At 39.3% G+C, this 27,089-nt stretch overlaps 3 protein-coding genes, 1 long non-coding RNA gene and 1 pseudogene across 4 annotated transcripts; all 5 read left to right on the forward strand.

Annotated features, from left to right (window-relative positions):
• Positions 1 to 1,607: 1,607 nt before the first annotated feature.
• LOC121908599 (aquaporin-1-like) lies at positions 1,608 to 4,088 on the forward strand. The gene is made up of 4 exons (XM_042428763.1): positions 1,608 to 2,042; positions 2,751 to 2,912; positions 3,157 to 3,237; positions 3,533 to 4,088. Exons 1-4 carry the CDS (start codon positions 1,680 to 1,682, stop codon positions 3,710 to 3,712), a joined length of 786 nt encoding a protein of 261 aa, XP_042284697.1. The 5' UTR covers positions 1,608 to 1,679; the 3' UTR covers positions 3,713 to 4,088.
• A 4,505-nt stretch (positions 4,089 to 8,593) lies between these two features.
• LOC121909282 lies at positions 8,594 to 9,034 on the forward strand. Its single transcript, XR_006099401.1, has 2 exons — positions 8,594 to 8,763; positions 8,871 to 9,034. It is a non-coding gene; the product is annotated as an uncharacterized LOC121909282 (long non-coding RNA).
• Positions 9,035 to 11,705: 2,671 nt separating this feature from the next.
• On the forward strand, positions 11,706 to 13,475 carry LOC121908600 (aquaporin-1-like). The gene is made up of 4 exons (XM_042428765.1): positions 11,706 to 12,217; positions 12,726 to 12,884; positions 13,050 to 13,130; positions 13,222 to 13,475. Exons 1-4 carry the CDS (start codon positions 11,855 to 11,857, stop codon positions 13,414 to 13,416), a joined length of 798 nt encoding a protein of 265 aa, XP_042284699.1. The 5' UTR covers positions 11,706 to 11,854; the 3' UTR covers positions 13,417 to 13,475.
• LOC121908304 lies at positions 13,434 to 15,404 on the forward strand (annotated as a pseudogene).
• Positions 15,405 to 20,488: 5,084 nt separating this feature from the next.
• thoc1 (THO complex 1) lies at positions 20,489 to 26,974 on the forward strand. The gene is made up of 21 exons (XM_042429168.1): positions 20,489 to 20,599; positions 20,827 to 20,900; positions 20,988 to 21,048; positions 21,729 to 21,798; positions 22,685 to 22,803; positions 22,903 to 22,951; positions 23,044 to 23,139; positions 23,246 to 23,328; positions 23,421 to 23,494; positions 23,598 to 23,706; positions 23,811 to 23,945; positions 24,177 to 24,277; positions 24,406 to 24,472; positions 24,779 to 24,829; positions 25,032 to 25,102; positions 25,222 to 25,317; positions 25,575 to 25,640; positions 25,731 to 25,814; positions 25,927 to 26,074; positions 26,179 to 26,260; positions 26,471 to 26,974. Exons 1-21 carry the CDS (start codon positions 20,552 to 20,554, stop codon positions 26,746 to 26,748), a joined length of 1,962 nt encoding a protein of 653 aa, XP_042285102.1. The 5' UTR covers positions 20,489 to 20,551; the 3' UTR covers positions 26,749 to 26,974.
• Positions 26,975 to 27,089: the final 115 nt, after the last annotated feature.

The following is a 27,089-nucleotide window of genomic DNA, read 5'->3' on the forward strand; positions in this document are numbered from 1 at the left end:
CAGCAGAGTGACACACACATGTCACAGCACTGAACTAAGCAGCTTTCCAGTAACATACTAGATTTCCTTTTTAACAGCATTAGCATTTTCAAGCATTAGTCATTTTGATTTACGTGTTTTGTTTCTTCACTGGGCCCTGTCACTCTGTCCCCTTCACTCTCACCATCAGGAATGTGCCTAATATGACCCACTGCGCTTGTAAGAGTACAAGCTGGAACAGTTAATAATTGAAAGGTCATAAATTTGTTTAAGGACAGAACACTTTCCCTTCACCTGCCTTTGATGCTGCTTAAAAATAGACAGTCTGTTACTTAAGTTGCACGTACAGAAATAGTCACAATTATATTCATTATATATAAACTACATCCCACAGGCTAAATCAGCTTTTTTGCTAAAATGTTTGGTGTTATTCATACCAGATGAAATCATGTGTGGTTTGTGATTGATTTGATTTGAATCAGACACTTGAATATCTTCAGAAATAAAAACAAAAGACTCGTCACACACACACACAAAAAAACACATATACACACACACATGCACAGCAGCAGCAAAGTCAATTCCATGACATATGTTGCAGTGGTCCGACTGCTGTTTGTTATCACGCCCCTTTGAGTGGGGGGCCAGGTGCAACAGGCAGCTCATTTCTCAGAGTTGATGTTTTACCCTGCTCCAGCTTTTTTTTTCTCTAAAATACATGTAATAATTATTTAGCAAGCATCCTTCCAGTTAATGTGTTATTGTTGCTCTGTTTACACAAGTCCATCTTGTAAATGTGTCCTCTCACAAACTAAATTGTCACTACATATTGAAAAAACCTAGAAACATGCTACATATTAGTAAATGTTGCAGTTTTGTTGTGTGGTTGTGCACATATGTTTGTTTAAGAAGCTACACATAACAATTTCTATTTTGTGATAATAAAAAGAGGCTATCTTTAATGTCTACAATAAATGTATTAGCTTTTTTATTCTATCAATCTCTTCTATTTGTCTAAAAGGGTGTCTCCAATCTTGCATGGAGATGTCATTTGGGTGGTCTTGTAAAGGTTTTGAAAACCTTTTTTGTGCCAGGAAGGGTGAGACCTGAAATGACTATTAGGGAGTAGCCTGGCCTCTCTCTAGTGCTCCCTTATGTGCTGTCAGTGATCCATTGTATGATTAAGTCTACAGGAGTACAATTATGAAAAGTTGTACATTTTTACTGCTGAAGTACAAACGTGAATCGGACTAATTATAGTTAAACTGGACATAATTTACCTGCAAAAAATTTAAGCAAAAATGTTTTCTAAAATGTTTTTCTAAAACAACCTCTGCAGTAACCTTGTAAATACCTGGATGAATAGAAAATGTATCTATGGTTACAACTATTTCTAGGGCCCAATTCTATTACTCACAAAAGTCCAAAGACCAAAAAGTGGTGCACTGGGAGGTACTGGGAGAGGGGCCGGAGGACAGAGAGAGAAGGAGGGAGGGAGTGAGAGCAGAGGGAGGGAGGGAAGTGAGAGACCAGTCTTTGGGATTTCTCATTAATTCAGTGTGGCCCTCTCTTTTAGTTTTTTTAAAGCCCGCCCACTGACCATTATCAGCCTCAGCCTTATATATGCAGCGTGTTGCAGTTGTTTGTGAGTACACACACTTTACAGAGGACCAGCTCAAACCTGCAGCCACACAGCCACCATGAGAGAGTTCAAAAGCAAGGAATTCTGGAGGGCCGTTCTGGCCGAACTGGTTGGCATGACCCTTTTCATTTTCCTCAGCATCTCCACAGCAATTGGAAACACAAATAATACCAAGCCAGACCAGGAGGTGAAGGTGTCACTGGGCTTTGGACTGTCCATCGCCACACTGGCCCAGAGTTTGGGCCACATCAGTGGAGCCCACCTGAATCCTGCTGTTACCCTTGGGATGCTTGCCAGCTGCCAGATCAGCGTGTTTAGGGCAGTCATGTATATTGTGGCCCAGATGCTGGGCTCAGCTCTGGCCAGTGGCATTGTGTATGGAACACGACCAAGTACCCTTGAAGCACTGGGGCTCAATACTGTAAGTAAAAAAGTTCATATCGCCGTTGTTGGTAGAATATATGAAAACATGTCACTTAAAAGTGTAGAGTTTTTACCATTGTGCAATGCTAAGAAATGTGATCCACTGCAGTGTGATAAAGGTGTATGTATCAAAAGTGTGAGTATTAACTGTTTAAACAAGTGAAAAATGAGAAATTGGTAAAGATGCAAGCGCTGAATTGGCACTGTTTGTTTTGTGCTTTGGACATTCTGTCATTGCTTATTATTGGATAGTGATGACACATGATTAAAGCACACCATACCACAGCTGCTGAAAGAATTTACAGATAAAAACATGCAATGTCAAGTCTTTCCTCAGCTGTTTTGGAAGATATCGGCTTTTGTATACAAGCGTTTTAGGGTCTTCTCCTAAGAAACTTCACTTTAAATTCAGCCTGCAATTTGTAATTAGGAACATCAGCTGTCTTGACTGGTGGGGCATGATATCTGTGCTGCTCCATACAGTTTACCCCAGCTAAATAACACTGAATGACAATGATCAGGTTTTGCAAAAATGAAAAATGAATAAGCAATGTGCCACTTCAGAGTCTCTGCCAAATCGCTGTTGGACTTCCAGGGTGATGCCAGCAGCTGCTAAATGGGAAGTGGTCGTGATGAGAAACTATCCATCTAACTGACACAGACTGACAAACTGTTGTTGTTTTGGATTCCTCCCTAATTCTTGCAGCTCAACGGTGTCACTCCCAGCCAAGGCGTGGGCATAGAGCTCCTGGCAACCTTCCAGCTGGTGCTGTGTGTTATTGCAGTCACTGATAAAAGGCGGCGTGATGTCACTGGCTCAGCACCCTTAGCCATTGGCCTCTCAGTGTGCCTGGGACACTTGGCAGCAGTAAGTTGCACCTTACAACCATCCTCAAGGCTGTATGTTTATCTAGGATTAGACACAGTACATTTAAGCGACATAAACCAGAGCAGCAGACATGATTTCATGCATTTGCATTGTTTTCATTCAAACTCCTCACCCCTGCCAGCCTCTATTATATATATACATATATATATATATGTATATATATACCACCAGACCATGTAGCTGAAGATATCCTCTCATGTTGTCTCTTTGTTTTTGATTACAGATCAGCTACACAGGCTGCGGCATCAATCCCGCTCGCTCATTTGGTCCGGCTTTGATCCTGAATAATTTCACAAACCACTGGGTAAGTCAGAGAGGGAAGCTCATAAGCACTTCACGCATGCCTCACATTTTTCTGGATGCATATTACATGTCAACCTTAAATAATTCAATAACTCAATAACAGGCAGATGATTCAATCACATGAGAATCCTCCTTCACAAGTTAATCAGTAATAGATTCATATTGTTTTACAATAAGCCCGGCTGAGATATTGATAAAAGAAAACCTTTTGAACTGGGCTGGAATCTTTCTGTTATTCCTGTTAATCCTTTGTGAGATAACGATGGTTTGAGATTGATCCAAGTAATCCATTGCAGGTGTACTGGGTGGGGCCAATGTGTGGTGGCGTGGCGGCAGCTCTCATGTATGATTTCCTGCTGTCACCCAAATTTGACAACTTCCCCGAGCGTATGAAGGTTCTGGTCAGCGGCCCGGTGGGCGACTACGACGTGAATGGAGGCAACGACAATACAACTGTGGAGATGACGTCAAAGTAGTGCAGTGCAATCACAACCACTTAGTGTCATTGTACATGTCTATACTCTTGTAAAAAGCCTCTTCTTTTTCTTCTATTTTGAAATACCAATGAGGATTATGGTAACGGGTCAGTTAGTGTCTCTTTCTAACTCACTCCTGGTTTGACCCCACTCACTGCCACTAAAGCATAAAAGTCAAGGTTGGGAGAATCTTGACAGAGCAGTGTGTTGAAATTATTCCCAATATCAGTATTCTATGTTGAGCCATTTTTTGTATACATATTTCTATGTGCCTGTATCACTTTTTATCTCTGATGAATAATGTATTGTATGTACACTCTTGAAAGGTCTGTCACTTTTTTTTAAGTAAATAAAACACTTGTTGTTACACTTCCTACTCATGCTTTCTTGTTATATATTGTAGATGGTAGTAAATATTTAGTATCTTTTATTATAGATTTTCTTTTCTATGGTTATGAACACTGAAAAAACATATTGAATGAGCATTATCTTGTTAAAAACAGAAAACATTGTGTGTTTTCAAGAATATTTTCAGATGAAAACATACAGATTGATGGCCAGATCAACCTTTTAGGTGGCCCCAAGGCCCCTCTTGAACACCCCCAACACACACACCCCCTACCCCCCTTCCCTCTGTGCATTGTGTGTTTACCGCAAATCCCAGTTCCCATCAATTACAGCAGACCATGCATGGCCCCAGGTTTTCTGCTTCAGTTAGTTTGTCATAATTTGCTTAAAAACAACTTAATTTATGAATATTTGCAAATTGAACACACTATAAACTAAAATAATTAAGTATAATGCAGTAGCCACATTGGTCGATGTACTTTAGGGATGCAACTTACCTAACGAATTTAAAAGTTTTTAGTTTTTACAGAAAAACAATTGACCTGCATTGACCTGAAGTGTTTGGAGCCCCTGGGTATCTGAGGCCCTGGGGCAATTGTGCACTTTTCCCAGTTGGTTATCAAGACATGACTTTATCTGATAACAAAGAAGTGTACAGAGGTCAGAACTGCTGAAAACTTGGGCCAAAATCCATTTCATTTTATCATTTATTGGCTGACATGTCAGCTTTTGTCTCCCTCAATGCTATTCACAACGAGTTTAAGTTCAGGTCGTTCTCGGCACCTGGTGTATGAGTTGCTGAGACACATACCATGCAATCACAAAGTTGGCTGTGTGACTCTGGCAAACTTTGTTGCATGTCATCCCCCCTACCCCCACTCCCTCACTGCCCCCTCTCTATCCCCAAAAAAACTCTTTAAAATGGCTGTCTTCTGTCACAACTGGCTTGACCAGGCCAGAAACAAACAAGGGAGATCAAACAGTAGCAGTTACAAAAAGAACTTATTAAAGACAAATTAACAAAACAACAAGTTATAAGTAGTTGTTGTATTGTAAGGAGTCATGGGTGGTGAAAGCTATAAAGGGAGATGGCTGTTCAAATGATGCATGACACATTAACAAGGAAGGAAACCACTAAACTAGAAAACTAAGCACAGATGACTTAAAGCCAAAGGTCTTGCAGTGAGAGGAACATCTATGAAGGCAGTGCATACACTGAAGACATAACAGCACACATCAACGGCTGGTTACTAGTAGACAGAAAAATCCATAATCCATATGTAAACAAAAAGGTGACCCACTAAAAAATGAAAACAGAGAACTGGAACCTGGTATCACTCCCAAATTGACTGACAGGTCTTTAGATATGATTGAGAGGATTAGACAAGAGCTAAATCTGTATTCTTAAAGCAACAACAAGGAGTTTCTAACTGGTTATGAAACAGTCTAAATTGAATACCTCTATATGGCCTACATAAGCAAACAAGATCATCACCGAGAAGATTGGCTGTTTCTATGTATTTATTCTAAATGGTTGCCAATTAGAGTCCCCACGAAATCAGATGAACGTAGACCAGAAGAGCCTATGTTTACATTACATGTAGCATTGTAGCATGAGGGAGTACAAACCTTTGTTTGATAATGTTAAAGTAAAGCTAGACTTGCTGTCAGCTTCCCGACTCATTTTCAAAAAGATGAGAGAAAAAGAGAGAGAGCGCGTGTGAGAGAGCAGCGGTGGTCGAGCGAGCTAGAGAGTGAATGAAGAGAGGAAACGGCGGTAGCGAGAACAAAGCAGTGAATCAGAGAATGTGAATCAGTGCACACGCTAGCCAGATCAAGATCTTTAAAACACAAGGCGGTGGTGCTCATGGGTAATGCAGGCTTCACTCTAGGAAACACTACCGCTTTTGTCCACATGGGCACAAAATGAAAGTTCCTTGTAGTAACTTTAACTTTGACGGATGTTGTCAAAGGTTGATTAAATTAGTGTGTTGTCAAAGGTTGATGAAATCATTAGTATGGCCCTGTACTATATCACAGCCCTATACTTTCAGTTATGATTAGCTTAAGAAACATGAATGCTGAACATTTTTTATCTTTTATCTGTAAGTTCTTCAGTTGTGTTTGTGAATATACTTGATGTGGGCCCGGTCAGAATAAAGTCTAACTGGTATCTTCCTCATCAACTTCAGGGTCCAGGTCAATGCAACAACTGAATATGGTGACTATTTAAGTTGTGTGAGAAGAGACAAAAAACATGGTCAACTCAGTGACGCCATGATTGAATTAATTTGTAGTGTAGAATTTTATCTTGAATTGTTTCCCGTAAAATACATCTAAAAAATTTGTTGTTGCACAAATTTCTTGTGTTTTCTTTGTACTTCCCAGCTGTTGTTACTCATTGCTGGGTATGGTGAAGAATTTAATGGCAGGTTGCCAGATTGGTGAGTTTCCCCTCCAGGAGTTAAGAAACAACGCACATAGAGAAGATTTCTCTGACTCATCTTTCCTCCATTTCTCCACCATAAGTTGGTCTTTTTATGGCAGCCTGCCAGTGGAGGACATAGAAAGATCGAAAAGCTTTTTGGCTTTGAACCTGCAGCTTGTTAGTCATCCTTTGACAGAGTATGCGGGCACAAAGCTTCCGTTCTGTTCTCCACACAGGAGCAAAGTGTACTCCCCAGTGAAATTTGGGAATTGGTGCTCAGTGGTATGCATACTCCCGATGGAGCAGGGGCAGAGATGAAAAAGGGGCATCTCCACCACATGCAGGTTATTGTTTGCATATAGAGTTCAGGTTCATTTTTGCTGAGATTGCTTGAGCTACTCAAAGGAACAGAGGGGGAGCCAACCAGAGGAGAATTTGTAGGGCACTTGGGCTTGACAGAGCTGCACTTAGGTTACTAATACAACATTATGGCTAAAAGGATGGTTGATGAAGTGTCCCTTTAAGGCACAGACACATACTGATTGAATAGAGGTTTTGGAATTCAGAGCAAAAGGCCAGGGGCAGTTGGCCATTGAGCACTTCACAAAAACACCTTTTGGATGCGTGCTCTGGAACAGCTATTGGAGTTAGCTGAGCCGAGTGACTAGTTCTCCACTACAGTGTGCTGAGTCTTATGCCAGCAGGTCACGCACTGGTTCCAATGGGGTTCCTACACACCACATATACATTGGTTCAAGTGGCTTTGATTTGAACCATTAAAGGGGACATATCATGTTTTTTGTGATTTTCTGTTATTTCTATGATAATGATGTCGGATTTTCCAAAACCTGAGGTGAGCGTATGTAAAAATGGTCCCTGAAAGTCAAATGCTCAGACTACAGCTTCTCTGAACACGACAAGCAGGCGTTATTTGGATAAATTGACCACATATTGGGAATCTACATGGTTACTTTCTTGCCTGAAAAAATATTAAATCTTAATAAAGTGACATATTAACATTCTTATATATCAAAATCTCTGTCATGATACCATCGCCCTTGGATATCTTCGTCAGACTACAAGGCATACTGGGTAATGTAGGCCCAGCAAGGGCCCTCCTCTCTACGTCAAAACAGTGACAGAAAGTTGAAACTGAAAACCAGTGACACTGGGGAAAAAACGACAGCGTAAAAAAAAAAACTGAAAAAACAAATACATGAAGAATAAATCTGAAGATTGACTTTGAAAAACACATCATAATGCAAAAAAATAAATAAAATAAGATAATAAGATTGTAATTGTTTTTAATGGCTGTGTTTTATTTTTTAGTGCCAATACAATTTTTTTTTTTAAAGTGTTTCCTTTTTCAGTTCAGGTTTTGTTTTCAATGCCATAATTTAACTTCTAGCCCCGCATCAATATCCAATCAATTCTTAAAAATACAGTATTTGTTGTAGCTGTATGGATGAAATCTATTAATCTTTGCTTACGGGGTGTTGATATTGTCCTTTACAAAGTCAGATGATGTCATTGTGGGAGGTGACAGACCATAAAAGTTTCTATGAAAAACATGATGGGAGATATGTGATGGGGTGTTAAAATGTGATTAAGAGTCTTATTTAAGGAAAACCAACAAAGCTCAATACACTAGGAGTCTTTTCCCCAACAAACTGGATGGACAACTGCACCTCGGACTCTAACCTCTGGACTCAACTCGCTTTGGATTTGGACTTTGGATAAACTGCTTGAAATGAACAACCAAATCCAACCTGGATTGACTGAAAAGATACTCATTAATTACCGTTGAAACTCTTCTGTAATCATTTTTTGGTGTTTTTCCATGGTTACACTTGATGTTTATTCACGATATCATGAGTTTATGTTTTTACTTATTATAAGCAACCGGGAGGGAAAAACTTTGAAGTTGTAAGTACCATTTTACCATTTAACCTACCTATTGCCACCTCCCCAGTGGCTCTCTCCCTCTCTCTCCCTATGTGTGTGATTGTGTGAGTGGAGTCAGGTGTGCTGGAGTCAGAGCAGAGCCCGAACAGCTGAGACCCATTCTATAATCAAGACCTTTACTTATACTCAGCCCCGCCAGATCCATACTGCCAGATTATCGGCTCTGTCCAGTCATTTGACGTTTCAAGCCGTTTCTCCTGCATTTATCTTGCTGTTGCCTGTTTTCCTGGTCTAACCCTGTCTCCTATTCCTCACAGTCCCATCTGATCTGGCTCCTGTCCCTGTCTCCTGTTCCCCGCAGTTCCGTCTGGTCTGTCTCCGGTCCTGTCTACTCTTCCTCTGTCTCTGTCTCCTGTTCTTGTCTCGTCAGCCCTACTTCCTCGCCTTAGACCCTTGTTCTACTCTGCTCCCCCCCAGGGATTCCGCTCCAGACCTGGTCCCCTTGCCCCAGCTTGCCTCAGCCCCAGGTTCCCAGCTACCATCCTCAGCCCCAGCTCCAGGTTCCCTGCTACCAGTCCAGACTTCCTCAGGCCAACATTCCCTTTTCCTCATCTTAAAATAAATGCCTTGTTCCTACCATATCCCTGTCTCCTCGCCTGTTTCTGCATTTGCGTTCTTCTGCTCTGCCCCCACGTAACACCAGCACACATATTGATTATATACTTGTTTCCATTTCTGCTTGATTAAATTCTCTGTGTTCATCCTGTTATCTGAGTTATGTTGAAGTCCAACCTTCATGACAGACCACAATAATAAATCTTCTCTGGGGTTCTAAAGAACACCTGCATCTTGATGTTATTTATACTTCTGGCAAATGAGGGGCTAGATCTGGGGGACTGTTTTGTCTTATTTTGTTGTGTCTTTATTCATCAGAAAGGCAGGAGGTGTGAACATCATTGTAAGTGTAGGGAGCACATGTGACCTTTCTAGATAAGGTTTGCCCACTGGCACAGAATCCAAACAGGTTTTGGTGGATTTTAATCCTGTCCTTGACCTGGAATGATGTTGGTAGATTGAAATTCATCCTTCTCTCTGGCCAATTGATTGGAAAAATTTAGTCAGCTTGATACATTCATACCACAGCTGTCTCAGCAACTGTAGTCATGCAGTTGTATTTTACTTTTTTGAACAGAGTTCTTTCCCAAATAGCTTTACTGTGATCCTTTAATACCTAAATACCAAGCATAAATGAAAATGGCCCTCAAATAAAAGATTCAGTCAGTATTATTGACAATGTGCTTAAAAGCTCAAATATTATCTGCATGTGATATTATTCGTCCATGTCAAATCTTTGGCCTAATTTCTATTTATTCTACTTTTTTTAGTACTATATATATATATGTATGTATATGTGTGTGTGTGTGTGTGTGTGTGTGTGTGTGTGGTAATTCACACACACCTCATTGTGATTTGTAAGCTACAAGTGTCTTTTGTCATCATATGATAGCCGCCGTAACATTATCTATCTATTCATCTATCTATCTATCTATCTATCTATCTATCTATCTATCTATCTATCTCCAAAAACCTAAACATGTGGAAATATCAGTTTATGTCTACAGCTTTAAAATATTTAGCCAATTTACATGAATGGAGCTCTGCTCAGCTTTTTTTATTATTATTTTGCAGCATTTAACATTTTGCGTTTTGCATTTCAGTAGCTAAATTAATTCACTATTCCTTCTTGCATAACAAAAATGATGTATGTTGAGGCTGCCCTTATCACTGCTGGCGTTGATAGTAGAGAAAGCCATTTCCTTCTTTATGGCTGCAACATGTCAGCATTATGATTTCCCAGGGCAGCACTGTGAGAGATCCCCAAACATAAAAAATTCAGCCAAGGTGCTTTTGTAATTAGTTACTATAAAAAGGATATTTTCAATCAATCAAATCTTGGTTGACGAGACAAACGTACTTCTCCAACCAATCAACAAACTGTAGCGAGTTTGTCCATCATGATTAAACAAGTACCTACATTTAAATTTGAGTTTGCTGCTCTGCGGTGAGAGTTGGCATGCCCATAGAGAGGTTGCTCATAGGGTTGGAAAGCATAACCTTCGTCCTTCCCGTCAAGATTGTTTCTCCATTCTGCTGTCACATTTGCTTTATTATGTGCAGTTCGTTACACCTCTTCCATCCTGCTCCTCTGACGTAATCTTACATCCTTCCAGTTATGCTATCATCTCTACCTGAGCTGCAAATGCTATGTAGTCAGAATTGCACCATATTTATATTGTGTTTTTTATATGTTTGAAAACAGACTAAAATAAATCTCAGGCAGAAAATGGAAACAACTATGCAATTTGAGAATAGATAGAAGTCAACTGAATTAACTAAATCAATAAGTATATGTCAAAATGTGCATCTAAAACTGCTTTTGTTTGATAAAGAAAATGAGGTGATATTCTTCCTTGTGGATGGAGCCCAGTTCAAAGGTTATCCTTTGACAGGTTTCCCTTTCTTACTTCTGACAAGAAGACATGAAGCAGTGTGACCTTTTAACCTGTCAGTTCTTTCACACAAACCAGAGAATGGGAGGCTGGTTTCCTTGTCACAAATTCAAAAGGGCCCATTTCCTTCACAGCTGCATATGACTGATGTTAACTTCAATGCAGCAAACCCTGCATGGCGCATCCTCAGAATAGAATAAACTGATTGAAAGATAGGGATGCCATTTACGGGACTTTTGGGGGGGGGGAAGTCAGGAGCAGAGTGTTCTTCACACAACTCATGAATGTCCTTCACACATTTAATGTCTCATGTGCCTGTAATTACGACAAATTATTTTTTTAATAATACACTCCATAACATTAACATGCATTTCTTTTTCTGAATTCCTGGTTCATTTGGAGGAATATCCCATTTTCAGTTTTATGTTGCAACAATTATAAAAATACAAATTTACAGTTTTGTAAAATATGGATCAAATTATGCATGCAAGCTGCTGTTTGCTGCAAGTTTTATTCTGTTCTAATGCACTAAAACCTCTGTTCTAATGCACTAAAACCTCCTTTTAAATCCAATAAAGCACTTAGATAAATTAATATATTCTTCATTTGAACTGCTTTTTCCAAATCACTCTGTTAACATCCACAACAGTTTGGTGTGATCATTAATGAGTTGTGAATTACAAAAAAGGCAGCACCGCCTTCTGTTAAACTGGAAAAGTACTGAACAGAACAGGAGAAATGGAGGTCATTCTAACTGGTGGAAAACGCATATCTCTCAGCTGTTTCTAATTAGGCCTGATTCTTTACAGCCACACACTTGATGAATGCTGGTGAATGTGACTCATGATGCTTTCAATTGGTTTGCTGGTGGAACCACGTTTCTGCCTGTTTCGCAGTCTTGGATAAACTCTGTGTTTTAGCATGACGCTGACATTATCTGACTAGCCAGAAATGTCAGAAATTAAAACGTGGGCATTTTGGAAGGCAGTTCTGGCTGAGTTGCTAGGAATGATCATCTTCATCTTCATTGGCCTCTCTGCTGCAATAGGGGATCCAAATGATTCCTACCCCGACCAGGAGATAAAAGTGGCATTTGCATTTGGCCTGGCCATTGCTACATTAGCCCAGTGCATAGGCCACATTAGTGGTGCCCACCTTAATCCTGCCATCACCCTGGGCCTCCTGACAAGCTGCCAGATGAGTGTCCTCAAAGCCTTTTTCTACATAATAGCTCAAGTTGTGGGAGCAGTGGCGGGCAGTGCCATTGTGTATGGCATAAGGCCAGAAACCACAGATTCACTGGGTGTTAACAAGGTAAGGAAGAATCTATGTCCTTCCAATTTTCCTGAGTAATGCTAATGAATGACATTTACTGCTCAGATTGAGTGACATTTGGGGAATTGCCTCCAGGCTGATCTAGTCTTCCTGTGAAAGTCTGACACCCATTGTCTAAAGTTGCGTGTTCTAATCTCTAAGACTTCCGCATTTGCTAACTGTTGGTGATAAGGTGTTTAATTAAATGTCAAATTCTAATTATCACTCCAGGTTTGTAGCTGTCATGCAACAAAAGCAGGAGGGCATTGGGTTTGGGATGAAAGCTTGTGCTGTCCTAGGCAGTAATTTAAGTACGAAGTCAATCAGGCAGCTAAATAGTTGAAGCATGGTCTGCCTGATGGGTTTTTTTTTGGGGGGGGGGGGGGGGTTTGCAGCATGCTTGTTTCCATTTTCGGTTTTCTTTAGCAGCTCATGCAGGAGTTGCGGAAGTGTAGGCTTATTTTCCCCCTAATCATAATTAAGTGTTTTGTTTTCTTCATTATTGCAGCTTAGTGGAATCAGCCCAAGTCAAGGTTTTGGTGTAGAATTCCTGCTCACCCTCCAACTGGTCCTGTGTGTGATCGCAGTCACTGACAAAAGACGTGATATTGGTGGATTTGCACCTCTGGCAATCGGACTTTCGGTGGGGTTGGGACACCTTGCCGGGGTAAATATATTAAGACGTTTCTATATCCCTCCCCCTCCCTCATTAATTTAGTAGATGGTTTATCCATCCTGCTGTGGCCTGATAACAATGATCTGGCTGTACATCAAGCTTGCAAGATGTACAGCCAGAGAGGTAAGTGTTGTTTTCCTCTGATATGGTTTGCAGATCAGCTACACAGGATGCGGTATAAACCCAGCTCGATCCTTTGGGCCTGCAATTATACAGAAGTCTTTTGATGATCATTGGGTACGTAATGCGGAAGTGCAAATCAGATTTGAAATTATTGGATTCATGAGTCATTCCTATTGAAATGTGTTCATCCTGTTTTGTTCTTCAGGTGTACTGGGCAGGACCACTGAGTGGTGGTGTAGTGGCAGCTCTTCTGTATAACTACATACTGTCACCCAGAGATGAGCCTTTAAGTGATAAATCAAAAGTTCTGTTCAACTGCGGCTCAACACAGGAAACTGAAATTCGGGAGCCCCTTCTGGAGGATGTTAAAGATGGAGAATGGTCAAAGGAGCCAGTCTGAGTACAAATAATTCCTGCATGATGTGTATTTATGTCAAATAAAATAATTTTTCAAGATAAGGAGTTTGATTCTTTGCTCTCTTGATGCTTGACATCTTTTCCTGTTTCATCTCTTTTCTCCTCCCCTCTGAATACAAAGCCTTTCCACTATAAATACTGGTGCGCATAACATGTTGGTTTTAACACACCAGACACACTAAAAGCTGAGATGCCAGAAATTAAAAGGTGGGTGTTCTTCGAGGGTTGTGGCTGCAGAATTTTTCAGCCGTATCTGTTCCAGCTATCGTTGGAAAAGATGAGAGAGTTGTTCTGGTGGAGAAGGTCTCGCTGGCCTTTGTGCTGTTCGCTGCCACGCTGGTTCAGAGCTTGGGGCACATCAGTGGAGCACACCTGAACCCTGCAGTCACTCTGGGCAGGCTGGTCAGCTGCCAGATCAGTGTCCTCAGATGTGTGTGCTACATCCTGGCTCAGATGCTTGGGGCAGTTGCAGCTATTGCTATTGTGAATGGATTTAGACCTGGTAAATCTCATGGTAAGGGATATTCCTTGTCTACTTTGACTTTCATCTTGACAGGACAATTACTGAGCTTTTAAAATATATAGAAAGAGGTTGACTTTATGTAGTGTAAACCACTGCATTCATTATCTTTTTGCTGTTAAAAGAGCTGTTATTCACTATCTTTTCCAACTAAATGTGACTGTGGGACAATGGTTTTTAATCAAATTCCTTGTCACTCTTCATCTGGTTCCCTGTGTGTCACTTACTAAAATAAGTCGTGTGGGAACGGACAAGGGTTTCATTTAAATAACAGATGTTGGAAAAAATGAAAGCACTATTCGACTCAAATAGCTCTGCAGCAAACAGCAATTTGGTTTTTCATGTTGGATTTTTGTTCAGGTTGCTGAGGTGTGCTGGCACATATCCTAAGTCAGTGTTAGTGTTTTCTTGAGACCACTATTTCTCCTTGCCAGTACAATTTTCCAGTGTTTGACAGGTGTTGCCATGATTCAAGACTTTTTCTTTCCCTTGCCTCGATACGTAATTTTGCACGGTGCGGCTGATATGCCAGCACGCCAGGAAGAAAGTACTTCAGAAAACAATTGCAAAGCAGCTACACACGCAGATTACAAATTAGCTGCATGTGTCAACTTTTGATCGCTGTTTTTGTAAGTGTGTTCATGGAAACATAAAACAAACTACAGAAGTACTAAGGGCTCACCGCCTAGATCCCCGGTGCCAAAACTGACTTATAATGTGGCCAAGAAAGTTTTTAAAATCCTTATGACGCACGCAGGAAAACTGCATTAACAAGATGAACAATAAGCTTTCACCATGGGCAACTTATATTTTAAAAACTTGATATATTTAAAAATGTATCATACTGGTCAATCAACAAATTTAAATGTCTCGACAAAAACATTGAGTTACTGTATTTTTTTTTTCCACTCTCAATATATATTTTCAAAACTGATGATGTAAGAATAGCCAGCACTATTGATTTGTAATTGATTTGTGCATAAGATAACTACATATTCCCAAACTACACATATGAACTATTCCACCCAATGAATATAATCTGTTCAATAAACACTATATGTGTTGTCATTTACAGATAGATTTGACCGGATGAGATATCAATCTTGCTTTCTCTCTTGGACCAGCTTTGATACGTAGTGACATGGAGGACCACTGGGTAATATAAGCTGACAGTTTGAAGCTTTGCCACTAAAATCCCTTTTTATCCATTTTACCATCTCACAGACAAATGTAGCTTATCTCTACTTTTACTCCAGGTTTACTGGCTGGGGCTGATGTGTGGTGGCAGAGTGGCAGCTCTTATTTATGATTTCCTTCCATATCCATAATCATACGACTTCAGCACACACAGGAGCATCCTGCTTAATGGTCCAGAGGATGAAAACGATGCATCTGAAATAAATGGAGAAGGCAACGGCAGCTCAGGGCCAAGTCAATGGCTTAAACACTGAACAAGATGCAACATTTTAACTCATCTGTTTGTCAGCACATTGGTAATCTGCATATCTGATATACAGATATGCTTTAAAATGGTTATGATTATATGTATTAGTTTTGCATCAAGTGTTTTTGTGGTAGTCTTTAAATCACATGTGTTTTTAAACAGTGATCTTATCTTTAAATATCCCTGTTTATCCCTCCATTTCAGTGTTTACATCTCCAACTGTTTTCTATATGGCAAAGTTCAGAGTAAGGTCTACATATCCTTGTTTACATTGAGGAGTTACCAGACTAACTCAATGTATATTTAGATCCGAATGACCTTGACAAGAATTGCTTTACAATGTATCAGCCACTGTATACACTATTATTCTTTTCAAGGTGTTTGGCGACAGTCCCAAAAATCTCTCTGTAGTAAAACAACACAAGGATGTGGATCAGGTAATTGCACATAAAGGAACTTTAAATTCTTCATAAGAAAATGCATGATTAGACAAGATGTGGATATCACAGAGATTTCCTGTTTGGCTGTGACACAAGAATGTCCTTTCTCCATCTACGCACATGGCCCCCTCACATCCCATTTTATGGCTTCTGTGTATTTGATGGTCCCCACACCCTGGGCTAATCATTGAATAACCATCAAATGACTTTAAACTCCACAACCGAACATTTCTCAACACAAACCCTGCAGTAGGAGGGCAATCCAGCCAAGGTTGTTTAAATAGATGCAAGTTATTGTTAGCTTACGATCCAATCAGGAGGCAGGATAAACGCTGTGGTTGGATGCACATCCGCTTTGAGAGCATTCCTATTATTCTGATCTGTGTGAGATGATCATTAACAAAATGTGTGTCCCAAATAATTTTACAACACCCGGTAAGGACATAAAGGTGTGCATTTTGTTATATTGTCAAGTCCAAGTTCCACTTGTTGCCTAACAGCTAAGGAAGTGAAATCCATGATGGAAAATCACTGATATATAGGCTATCACAAATTCAGTGCAACATTAAGCATTCATGCAAGAGATAGATGGACTGTAATGCTGATGTTGACAGCTTGGAAAGTTTTCAGGGAAGAGCCCCATAATTATCTGTAGAACCTGAACAAATAAACATATTTCTTTATATTTAATTGCAATTGCAATCTGAATAAAAATATTTATGTACATTCACTATATATATCATCCTCTATGGCTTTCCTCCCTTCAAGGAGGAATATTGCTCTGCTCTGGTGTATGTTACCACAACTCTGTCAGTTTGGTTTCTCATAAAACTGCTAAAGTGCGCCTTGCTTTTAAATTTATCAATGAAGGATAGCTGTGCTGATGGGTTTATCTCACTTATATGACATGACACTTCTTCACATGATTTTTTATGGTAGAATCTCAGAGGCCAGTCATGTGACGGTAGACAATCTAAAATCTCCTTCCTTTGTGTGCTTAACCTCGGAGGTCAGAGCATTGTGTTTAGCCTCTTGTTTTGAAGTTTGTCCTCAACAACATGGACAATGCTCTTTTTGTTGTTCCTCAATCATTTTGTCTAAGAGTGTCATTCATCATATTATTTGGCTCTTGTGTTGAGCTTGATTATTCCATTACTTGGCATGGGAGAGCATCCAGTGGTCCTGTCATTATATTTATCTAGACAAAACAAACAACTGGGAATGGAGGTCTAACCTGGTTTAAACTGATTTCAAAGAGTTAACCCAATTTTCATTATTTTCAGTCTATTTAACTTACATCCTGAATATTCTCATCAGATTCTGTGTTGGAAACCAGTTTCCCGTATTTTAATTCAAAATGAATAGAAATACATTAAGGGATAAGAAAATATTCTATGTTTTTCTTGTTGTCACAAAAGACCAAAACCAACAATGAATTGATCCTAAACTAACAAGTATTTTCTGTGCAGCCATGAACTGATATCGCTTGTTCCTCTGTGTCATAGACCTTTATTTCTATCCAAAAACTATTAAAAACAAATTAGCCACACTATTGCACAGGGTGACATGTTCCTTCATTACAATGAACATGGGTACCGTAAATACTCTCTAGCACAACAAATGTGTATTAATCCGCGGCTGAAAACAGTACCCAACAAAAACACTTTAACTCCTGTTTGAGGTAGCTGTTTTAGGAAGTTACTTTGTCTTTAAAGAAAAGTGGAACTATATATTTGTTTTTAAAGATAATATTTTCTGTTGGAACAAATGGGCTTGGTGCTGACTGACATGGTGGTGGGGAAGTTGAAAACAATTGAGACATGGACAAACAAATTGTTGGTCTTGGTCTTGTCATCAATTTGTTGTCTTAAAGAAACACCAGCCTTATCCTCTAAAGGGACATGCACCTGCTTCCTTTGTACCCGGCAGCAGCGTAACATCTCCAACTATCCGGCAGCTAGAAGACTGCTTCCCTTTAACCTTAACTTTAAACCCCACTAGTCCTCTTCACCCCATCTCCCTATACTGACTGATGCAGGGGCCCTTATCTGCAACCCGATAGTCACTCCCCCACACTCACTCCCTTTCTGTTTTTCATCAGTTTTTGGCAATGGTTCAAAAAACGCTGTGTCAGAAGAGTGGGTTGTGGGGGTGGGGCATGGTTAGATATCTGGTAAACTGTGTGCAGTACTCTGCGTACCATAAACAAGATGTCAATCAAAACTGCAGGGTAAAACAGTTCTCACTTCCTTTTTTATGACCACTGCAATAATACAATGCAATGACAGTGATTCCTCAGCTCTTTCCACGTGACACTACTGGCCTATATTTTCACAACTGCAGTGTTTTTCTCCAAACATCATCACAACACCTTTAGGTTCAGTTAGCCTTTGTAACTGTAGGGCTATAAACATTTGTCAGAGGGTGCAGAAGGTGAATAGTCATACTACCACAAACTACTTTAGAGGTCCTGACTTGTGAAACTGCTGGTAAATGCAGATCACAACAGATCAACAGTGAATGTAGACTGTCAAAGTTAAAACACAGTAGTTGTTCATATGTAAACTGAAAGGTCATCCCACCACCAAAATATGCAACATATTGGTCAAATTGATTAAAAGGTGTTTTAAAGCATAGACTAACACTTGGCAACAAACCAAATCCAGGTTATTAAAGTTTTCTGCTATAAAATGTACGATTGGACATTTAATGATTGACATCACAGTGTAATGCCCCACTGGTTCTAATGTGCTGTGTGACATTGTTGAACAGTAGATCGTATCAAAGAATTCAAGCCCTGCAGCTCAGCAGTTGCAATTTAAATTGTATGACAACAACACAATGAAATGTGCACTGGCAGACACAGACACACATGCAAATCAACACACATGAATACACTAATATGACTGTGGTGACCTCTATTAATCCTACTCATAACCACTGAATGCCAGTGATAACTTTGGCCCTGTCCTGAACATCTAACTTTAAGTTAAGGACACATGCAACATACCTGTATGACCACCAATAAATTTTGGAGACAGTAATCATCCAAATTGACAAATATGGATCATGAGAACAACTGTGATGAACATAAATCAGATAGTTTCTGAGAGATTTCAGTGAAGTTTTTAAAACAAATTTATGGACTGAGGCCAATAAAATAGACACACGTTATACCACCATCTACATGTTCATATAATGTAAAATATTACAGGGATCATCATCAGAAGATGGTGGATTTCAGGTTCATCCGACCATTGTACATTTTACCACCTGTTCACTCACAATCAATTTGTTTTTATGTGTGCAAACAGAGCAACTGATCTGATGGCTTTAACTATTGTGGACATAAATAGTGTGCAACACTGCCGCCCTCTGGCCTGAACTGGATTAAGTCCTGCATGGACTGAAGGCCACAATAATATCTTGATTAGTCTGGCCTAAATATCAGAATGAAGCTGAATTTTCCAAAAACAATATCCTCTTCTATTTCACTGAAGACTGCCAGGCAATCGTATAGAGAGAACAGGTTCAGTTGTAACTTTTCAACATAAAATGTGAAGTTATATGTTTGAATATCATCACTCATCCCCCTTATACTCAGCTCAATGCCCTGCTTGAAAATCAAGACATGATGGGTTCACACATTTTTGATTTTAAAGATATGCTTTTGAAATATATATCCTCATGTATTGTGTATTTTTTTGTGACTTGTATATATTTGGTTACTTTTTCCAGTTTACAATCTGATGTGGTCAGAGGTGCTCAGATTATATACCGCTGTTGTACCATGGCTGAACTTCAACTCTAATATCACATACAACCGAGTTAAAACATTTTTGTTTTTTCTCAGCCAAGTAAAATAATAAAAATAAGAAAGAAAAAAGAAAAAGAAAAAATAAATAAAATAATTTCTCCTTTTTATTGTTTTCATTCTTTAAATTACTGAGCACAGTTTATTGTGTTTTATTATTTTAGGAATAGTGTATAGTCTAAGCACTAGTGGTATAATAGTGTATTTTATATGTGTCTGTTTGGAGTCATGTACATAATGGAGATTATGTACCTATATTGTATGTACCGTTGTATTTTTCTATATGCAGCTGTATTCAACACTTGAGCCCAAGACAAATTTCCCCTCTGGGACAGTAAAGTATGTCTTATTTTATCTTAAATTTGAGATCTAATTGTGATCTAAATAAAATAGATCATTACTGAGCAAAATAATGCATCAGTTAAAATATTTGTAGAGGTGTAACATTTAATTACTTGGATCGAACATTGATTTTTCAAATATATACTATTCAGAAACAAAATGCATCTAACTATTTACAGACATAATATAGTAGAGTTTGTATAGTTATATGATATAGTATATAATAATAACAATGTTACAGCTGACCAGGGGCACTTTATTAGTTTGATACTTTGAAGGTAGCATGTATCGCAAAAATGTAAAAACTATCAATACCTGTTTTTTGTTGTTGTTGTTGCTGTTATTTCTAATATTTGTATGAAGTGTAACCACCCTCCCCGATCAGAGGGGTTTTCTCCTTCTGCAAACCGCAAGATTATTTTTTTTATATTTTGGATATCATGATTTTGTGGAAGAAAAATTGTTTAATTGTTTTATATGTCAATAAAGAAAGAGAAACAAAAACAACGAAGAAACCGGAAGACGTCTGGCGTCAGTTCCGGTCACAGAGGTGTAAAGATGTCGCCGTCCTTATTTAAGTTTGTCGACGCTAAAGACAAATTTACGGTGAGAAATCACTGAATTGCCTTGTTATTGAATCACATGTTAATGAATACTGTATGTAGTGACAACAATACCTGCTAGATAGCAGCCTTATCACTGCAAGTCACTGTTTTGTCTTGTTCTGTTATTATAACTGTTAGCAGTTGCTAGCTAACGCTAACGCTAACGTACCCAACGACGTCTTCTCTCTCAAATGAAATGTTTTCTTCTTCCCTCTCACTCGCCCGCAGGCTTCTACCATACAAGCCCTGGCTGGTAAAAACAGCAAACCTATAATAACTGCTTTCAATCAGATCCTTGGGAAGTAAGTAACACTATTTTACTTGGATAGACGTTAGTTAAACACAACATGCAGGCTAGCTTTGACTTGACTGATGTGTATGTGTTACAGTGAGACGGAAAAGAAGAGCACACTTGACCAGGCTCTGAGGGGGGTCCTTGGTGATCAGATTGTGAGTTAAATAGCGGCCATCCAACGATGAAGTTAGCTTTTGAAACTGGGTTAAAGGGATAAGTAAGGGAAACATAAATAAAGATATGTAGCGGCCGATTCTGTTTTTTTTTTCGCCACTTTCACCATTTTAGATATCGCAGGAGAAACCTTAACGCTGTTTAAACCCACTTTCAGATCTGTTAAACCTTTATTTTATTTGTGAAAACTCAAAAAAGGGCGATTTCACTGATATTTTTCCATCCAGAACACATCTGACCAGGTTCAGATCAAAAACCACTATAATTCGATCTGTCAAATCTTGATAATGATAATCTAGTCCAGATTTGACGAGTCTAAGTATAGTGGTTTTTGATCGGGATCTGGTCTAATGCGGTCTGGATGGAGAAATATTTTCAGTTTCCATAAGCAAAATAAAGGTTTTTCAAATCTGAAAGTGGATTTAAACAGTGTTAAGGCTTTTGCTACAATGTCTCACACTTTTTCAGAGGTGTAAGTGGTGAAAGAACAGAGAAACAGCTGCTTAATATCAGTATTAATGTTTCCCTCAAGTTTCCCCTTTAACCCCAAATCAGAAGCTAACTGCAGCATTGTCTCTAGAGCTTGGTTTAACAAAACTCAGTAATTTCATTAGACTGTTGCTGGTTTATGAAAGCCTGATGTTAATGTTTTTCTCTGCAGGTTGAGCAGAAGGCGAGCTGTGATGACTATCTGTCTCTCATCTACCTGAGTATAGATGCCGTCACAGAGGGTATGTTGACTTAAAAGGCTGACATCAATCAGTGAAAGATTTGTCTTAATACGTTATAATACACATAATATGCTGTCACACTTCTGAAAGGTTAACTCAGGCACTGTGCGATAACCCTGTAACACTGTACTACCAACTACACCTACAAATTATACATATTTATTTTAGGTTAATATACAAAATGTTCAATGCATTTCAGTCATTACTGTATATTGAACAGGCTGTGTATACTGTACACAACCACCTACCAAGATCCGAGAGGTTTTATTGTTACATGCAGAACAGCACAACACAGCAGATGGCAGCATTGAAGGCAGTGAAATTTGGCTTCTTCAAGCTAGATCAAGCTAGCTTCCAATTAGAGTACAAACGAAAATGAAATAAGAGACATTAAAAGCTTCCTATACAAAACTTCTACCCGCAAATGTCATCATTAAGAGATTCCTTTTGAAAAGAATGATGTAGTTTGGGCTAAAATTTGTGAATTCCCACAGATATTAACCCTTCTATGCACTTGGCCTCTGACTTCCAATCAAGTTTTAAAACTGAAGTATTATTCTTAAAATGTTCAGTTGTCCTTCCTTCAACCAGCCCGTACTGGTCTCTTTTACACTTTTTTTCCTTGTCACTTAAGATCTGGTCAGCCTTGTGTTGTTGCAAGGAAATAAGGTTGGGAACTTTTTTGACTTATGTAGGGAAACTGAGAATACTGTACAATTCTGTGCATGTTCCCACATGTTGCATGCGGTTTGGTGTGAATGTTATTCTCTACACATACACCAATGAGGCCTTTTATCATTCATCAGCTATTTATGGCTAATAATACAAATGTGTCATTAATGTGGTGATCAAGCCTTTACTGTTCTGTTTCCTTCTCTCCGTGCAGGTATCTGCTCTGCTACGACTCCTTTCCTTCTGCTGGGAGATGTACTGGACAGTCTTCCTCTTGACCAGTGTGACAAAATCTTCTCCTTTGTCGAGGAGAATGTCTCCACCTGGAAATCGGTAAATAAGCTGCAGCCTCTCAATAAAGTCAATTGAAGTCTTTATCCAGCATAATCTAGATCATTTGATCACCGTACCTGTACTCTCCATTTCTCCCAGAACTCCTTTTATACTGCCGGGAAGAACTATTTGTTGAGGATGTGTAACGGTAAGGATAAAATCTCATTCTTGTTTTTGATGTATAAGATTTTGTTATGTTTAAAAGGCAAAGCTGTTTGTGACACTTTTTTCACCTTGTAGATCTTTTAAGGAGGCTTTCCAAGTCTCAGAATACTGTATTCTGCGGGCGAATCCAGCTTTTCCTGGCACGTCTTTTCCCCCTGTCTGAAAAATCAGGTAAGAGCAGCAATAAGGCAATATAAACCCCGTCAAGGATGCAGTTTACAATGTTCCTCGGCTCCTCTGATGACTCTTTTTTACACCTGTTTTATGTTTTTTCCAGGTCTCAATCTACAGAGTCAGTTCAACCTGGACAACATCACGGTATTCAACAAAAATGAACAAGAAAGTACTCTTGGACAAAAGGTAAGGTGTTGCCATGTGCTAATGTTTGCATGCATTTTGAAATTAAATTTAAATTTCAGTTACATTGTAATTGTCCGTTCTATGTTTTATAGCACACAGAAGAAAAGGAAGAAGGTATGGAAGTAGAGGAAGGAGAAATGGGAGAAGAGGATTTACCTGCACCATGGTAAGTAGCTCTAATGCTCGTCCCTGTTCTTTTATTTAAATGACAGAGTTTCTTTGTTCAGTTTTTAGTTTTTAAGTTAATTTAAAATAAAATTTCATTTCAGCTCCATCCCGATTGACTACAACTTGTACAGAAAGTTCTGGACACTGCAGGACTACTTCAGAAACCCTGTGCAGTGTTACGATAAATTCTCTTGGATGACATTCCTCAAGGTAATGCACCTCAGAACAGTTCGCCCTTGCCCCGTTACTGTCAAATCATAGCAAAAAAGCAAAGTAGGGCATTATCAATGTGAATTTCCTTTTGTCTTGTACAGTACTCAGATGAGACCTTGGCAGTATTCAAGAGCTTCAAGCTGGATGACATGCAGGCCTCTAAAAGAAAGCTAGAGGAGCTGAGAGCATCTGGAAGAGAACATGTCTACTTTGCCAAGTTCCTTACAAGCGAGAAGGTGAGAAAACTATTTTTACAGCGGTAATAACGGGCCGTTCACACATTTTTTATTCAGTTTTGAGGCTGTTTAAAGGCTGAATGAGACAATCAATTCCACTCTGAGTGAGAGTATGATGTTGTCAAGACTATTTTCCGAACCATTTAAAGATAAGATATGATATTTGATAACCTCCTGAAGATATGGGTTAGACATTACCTCACTTCCTTTTCTTTTACTCTTCATCTCCAGCTGATGGACTTGCAGCTCAGCGACAGCAACTTCAGGCGCCATATTCTACTTCAGTACCTCATCCTCTTCCAGTACCTGAAGGGTCAGGTGAAATTTAAAAGGTAAGTTTTGTCTTTGTCGAATAGTCCAAAAACAATTTCCATTTGTGTAAAAACAAGTGAGAAATTGTAAATAATAAATTTGTCAAGTGTGGGAGTTTAATATTTAGTATGTATTTGTCTTCTCACAGCTCCAGCTGCATTCTGAACGATGACCAGACCACATGGATTGAAGAGACAACTAAACTGGTTTACCAGGTCAGTCAATAAGGAGTTAGTCGAACCATTATAGACACACTTAAAGGGTCAGTTCACAGAAATCAATGTGATTTTAGTACATATCTGCTACTGTATAGCATTATTATTATATTTGAAACTTGTACATGTTGACAAGGTATGATACATGGCACATAAATACTAAATTATCACAGGTTACAATGCATTATGCATTTTGAATTTTGTTTATAAGTTTACTTCTCCTTGAAATATATGATTCATTTAAAAATGAAAATGGTCTAATGGAGAAAAACAAACCTGTTTTAACATGTAAGTGTTCTCTTGTAGCTACTGAGAGAGATCCCTCCTGATGGGGACAAGTTTGCTACAATGGTTGAAGTAAGTTCAGTTTGTAGAAATACTGGTATTAAAGACACACACATTATGTTATTTGTGTCAGAGTTTTGTCCTTTACTAGTCATGTCCAACAAAATTTACATACCTGTTATGAATACGTAATATTGAAAGATTTTCATCATCATCATCTTCACCATTTAACTAACTACAAGACTTGGTGTATCTTTAAATTTCTTTTTGACAGCATATCCTCAACACAGAGGAGAACTGGAATGGTTGGAAAAACGAGGGATGCCCGAGCTTTGTGAAAGAACGGTACTTAATAGTGACGGCGGAACATTTTTGATTTTGTTGATCAATCCAGCTTATCCAGAGCAGGCTCGAAGGTTGCATGCCAAAGTGAGATTTTGTCCTACTTGTTTCCTCTTTAACAGGCCAGTCGATGACAAACCCAAGAGGCCCACCAGGAAAAGACAAGCTCCAGAAGACTTCCTCGGAAAAGGACCTGACCGCAAGATCTTCATGGGAAAGTAAGGAAACTTATACTGGAGAGAGTCTTTTTAAAAAGAAAATCCCAGGTTTGAATCCTGTAATCCTGCTAAATTTAGTAGTGAAACTGTGCCAGCATTGTTCTGTGCAGACCCTGTTTTGATAACAACATGGGGGAGGGGGCGGCAAATAAAGACAGGTCTGGGAATCAATAGTAGAATGTGACCGAAACTATAAAAATACACCACCTCCAGTGGAGTTTATTTCTATTTTTCAAGCTTCACTGTGTTTTTATTAGTGACGAGTTGACTCGACTGTGGAACCTGAACCAAGACAACATGGAGGCCTGCAAGTCAGACAGCAGGTAAGCGGTTCAGAACACAAGCAGATTGTTTCCTACTACAATTGTAAACCATCATTTTTTAGTTTTTCACATTTGTTGTCTTCCTTTCAGGGAGTTTATGCCATCCCTGGATGAATTCTTTGCAGAGGCCATTGAACAGGCTGACCCTGCTAACATGGTGGAGGAGGAGTACAAGTAAGTTTGCGCTTAAACATGTCCTGTCAAAACCTTCAAGCCAGTTACCTAAATGGCTTCATTTTCAGTCCGTTTTTCTGAGTTTTCAGTGTCTTTCTGTAAATCTGTGCAGGGTTGTGCGGAACCCAAACTACGGTTGGCGTGCTCTGAGGCTGCTGTCCAGGAGAAGTCCGCACTTCTTTCAACCGACAAACCAGAAGTTCAAGAGCCTGGCGGACTATTTAGACAGCATGGTTAGCAAACTGGCCAAAGAACTGCCGGTGAGGATGTGTTTTTTTAACTTTAAAAAACAGTATTCGTAATGACTAAAAAGTCTGCGTGACGCACAAACACTGACATCGAGATTTTCGTTCCCTACGTGCAGAAGGATATCCCTTCTGAAGAGATCAAGACGGGTGAAGAAGATGACGACAACGGAGACAATCTTCTCAAAGAGAGCAATGACAGTGAGTTTGAACAGTCGCTTATTAAACACAATACCTCTCACGTCTCCCTATATACCTCTAGCGTGCAACAACACGTCCAGCCTCCCCAACCCAACTTGACCTCTGTATTTTTTTCATGTTCTAGTACGGATGATTAATCACCTTATCCTCCACGTTACCACGAATTTCCATTCCAGTCTATTCATATCCTCCCTATTGTCTTTCTCCCAGGTCCAAGCATACAGAGCAAGCTTGTGACAAACCAGCAGATGGATGACATAGCGGCCAAACTTGGCACTCAGTGGAGGACGTTAGCCACACATCTAGAGATGAAGGCGGCGGAGGTGCGTGAGATCGAAACAGACAGCGAAGATGTCGACATGCAGGCCAAGCTGCTGCTGGTTGCCTGGCAGGACAGAGAGGGAACACAAGCTACTGTGGAGAACCTGGTCTCGGCTCTCAACGCTGCTGGATTCTCCCAGATTGCAGACGGCCTCAGTGAGGCTTGAATTAGATAATCCGTTACTTTTAAATACTCAGTACCTTCATTACGTTGTTGCAGCATTCTTTCATACCAAAAACACTTGGAGACTTAATTTTTTTGTATGTAGTAAAAGTTGAAATCCATGTTTTTTTCACTGTAGAAAATTCAATAAATGTTTTTTCTAATAAAAATGTTTGCAAGAGGACTTCAACCACACGCTCACATTAAAGAATCTCACATTTTGGTATACAGTTTATTTTCACCACCTATGAAAAGCGATCAGTCAATAACTTATTACAGAGTGATGGTTAGGTCTTACACATTGTGGCAGGATGATCAAGGAAACCTGCGCAGAGAAACAAAGTG

The sequence above is a fragment of the Thunnus maccoyii genome, chromosome 12 (genome assembly GCF_910596095.1).
Source record: "Thunnus maccoyii chromosome 12, fThuMac1.1, whole genome shotgun sequence".
NCBI lineage: Eukaryota > Metazoa > Chordata > Actinopteri > Scombriformes > Scombridae > Thunnus > Thunnus maccoyii.

Coding starts and splice junctions, on each gene's coding strand:
- LOC121908599 (XM_042428763.1), top strand. CDS start 1,680: ATGAGAGAGTTCAAAAGCAAGGAATTCTGGAGGGCCGTTCTGGCCGAA. Junction 2,043..2,750: donor AAGCACTGGGGCTCAATACT/GTAAGTAAAAAA, acceptor TAATTCTTGCAG/CTCAACGGTGTCACTCCCAG. Junction 3,238..3,532: donor ATAATTTCACAAACCACTGG/GTAAGTCAGAGA, acceptor AATCCATTGCAG/GTGTACTGGGTGGGGCCAAT.
- LOC121908600 (XM_042428765.1), top strand. CDS start 11,855: ATGTCAGAAATTAAAACGTGGGCATTTTGGAAGGCAGTTCTGGCTGAG. Junction 12,218..12,725: donor ATTCACTGGGTGTTAACAAG/GTAAGGAAGAAT, acceptor TCATTATTGCAG/CTTAGTGGAATCAGCCCAAG. Junction 12,885..13,049: donor GGTTGGGACACCTTGCCGGG/GTAAATATATTA, acceptor TATGGTTTGCAG/ATCAGCTACACAGGATGCGG.
- thoc1 (XM_042429168.1), top strand. CDS start 20,552: ATGTCGCCGTCCTTATTTAAGTTTGTCGACGCTAAAGACAAATTTACG. Junction 24,278..24,405: donor GGTCAGGTGAAATTTAAAAG/GTAAGTTTTGTC, acceptor GTCTTCTCACAG/CTCCAGCTGCATTCTGAACG. Junction 26,261..26,470: donor TCTCAAAGAGAGCAATGACA/GTGAGTTTGAAC, acceptor TCTTTCTCCCAG/GTCCAAGCATACAGAGCAAG.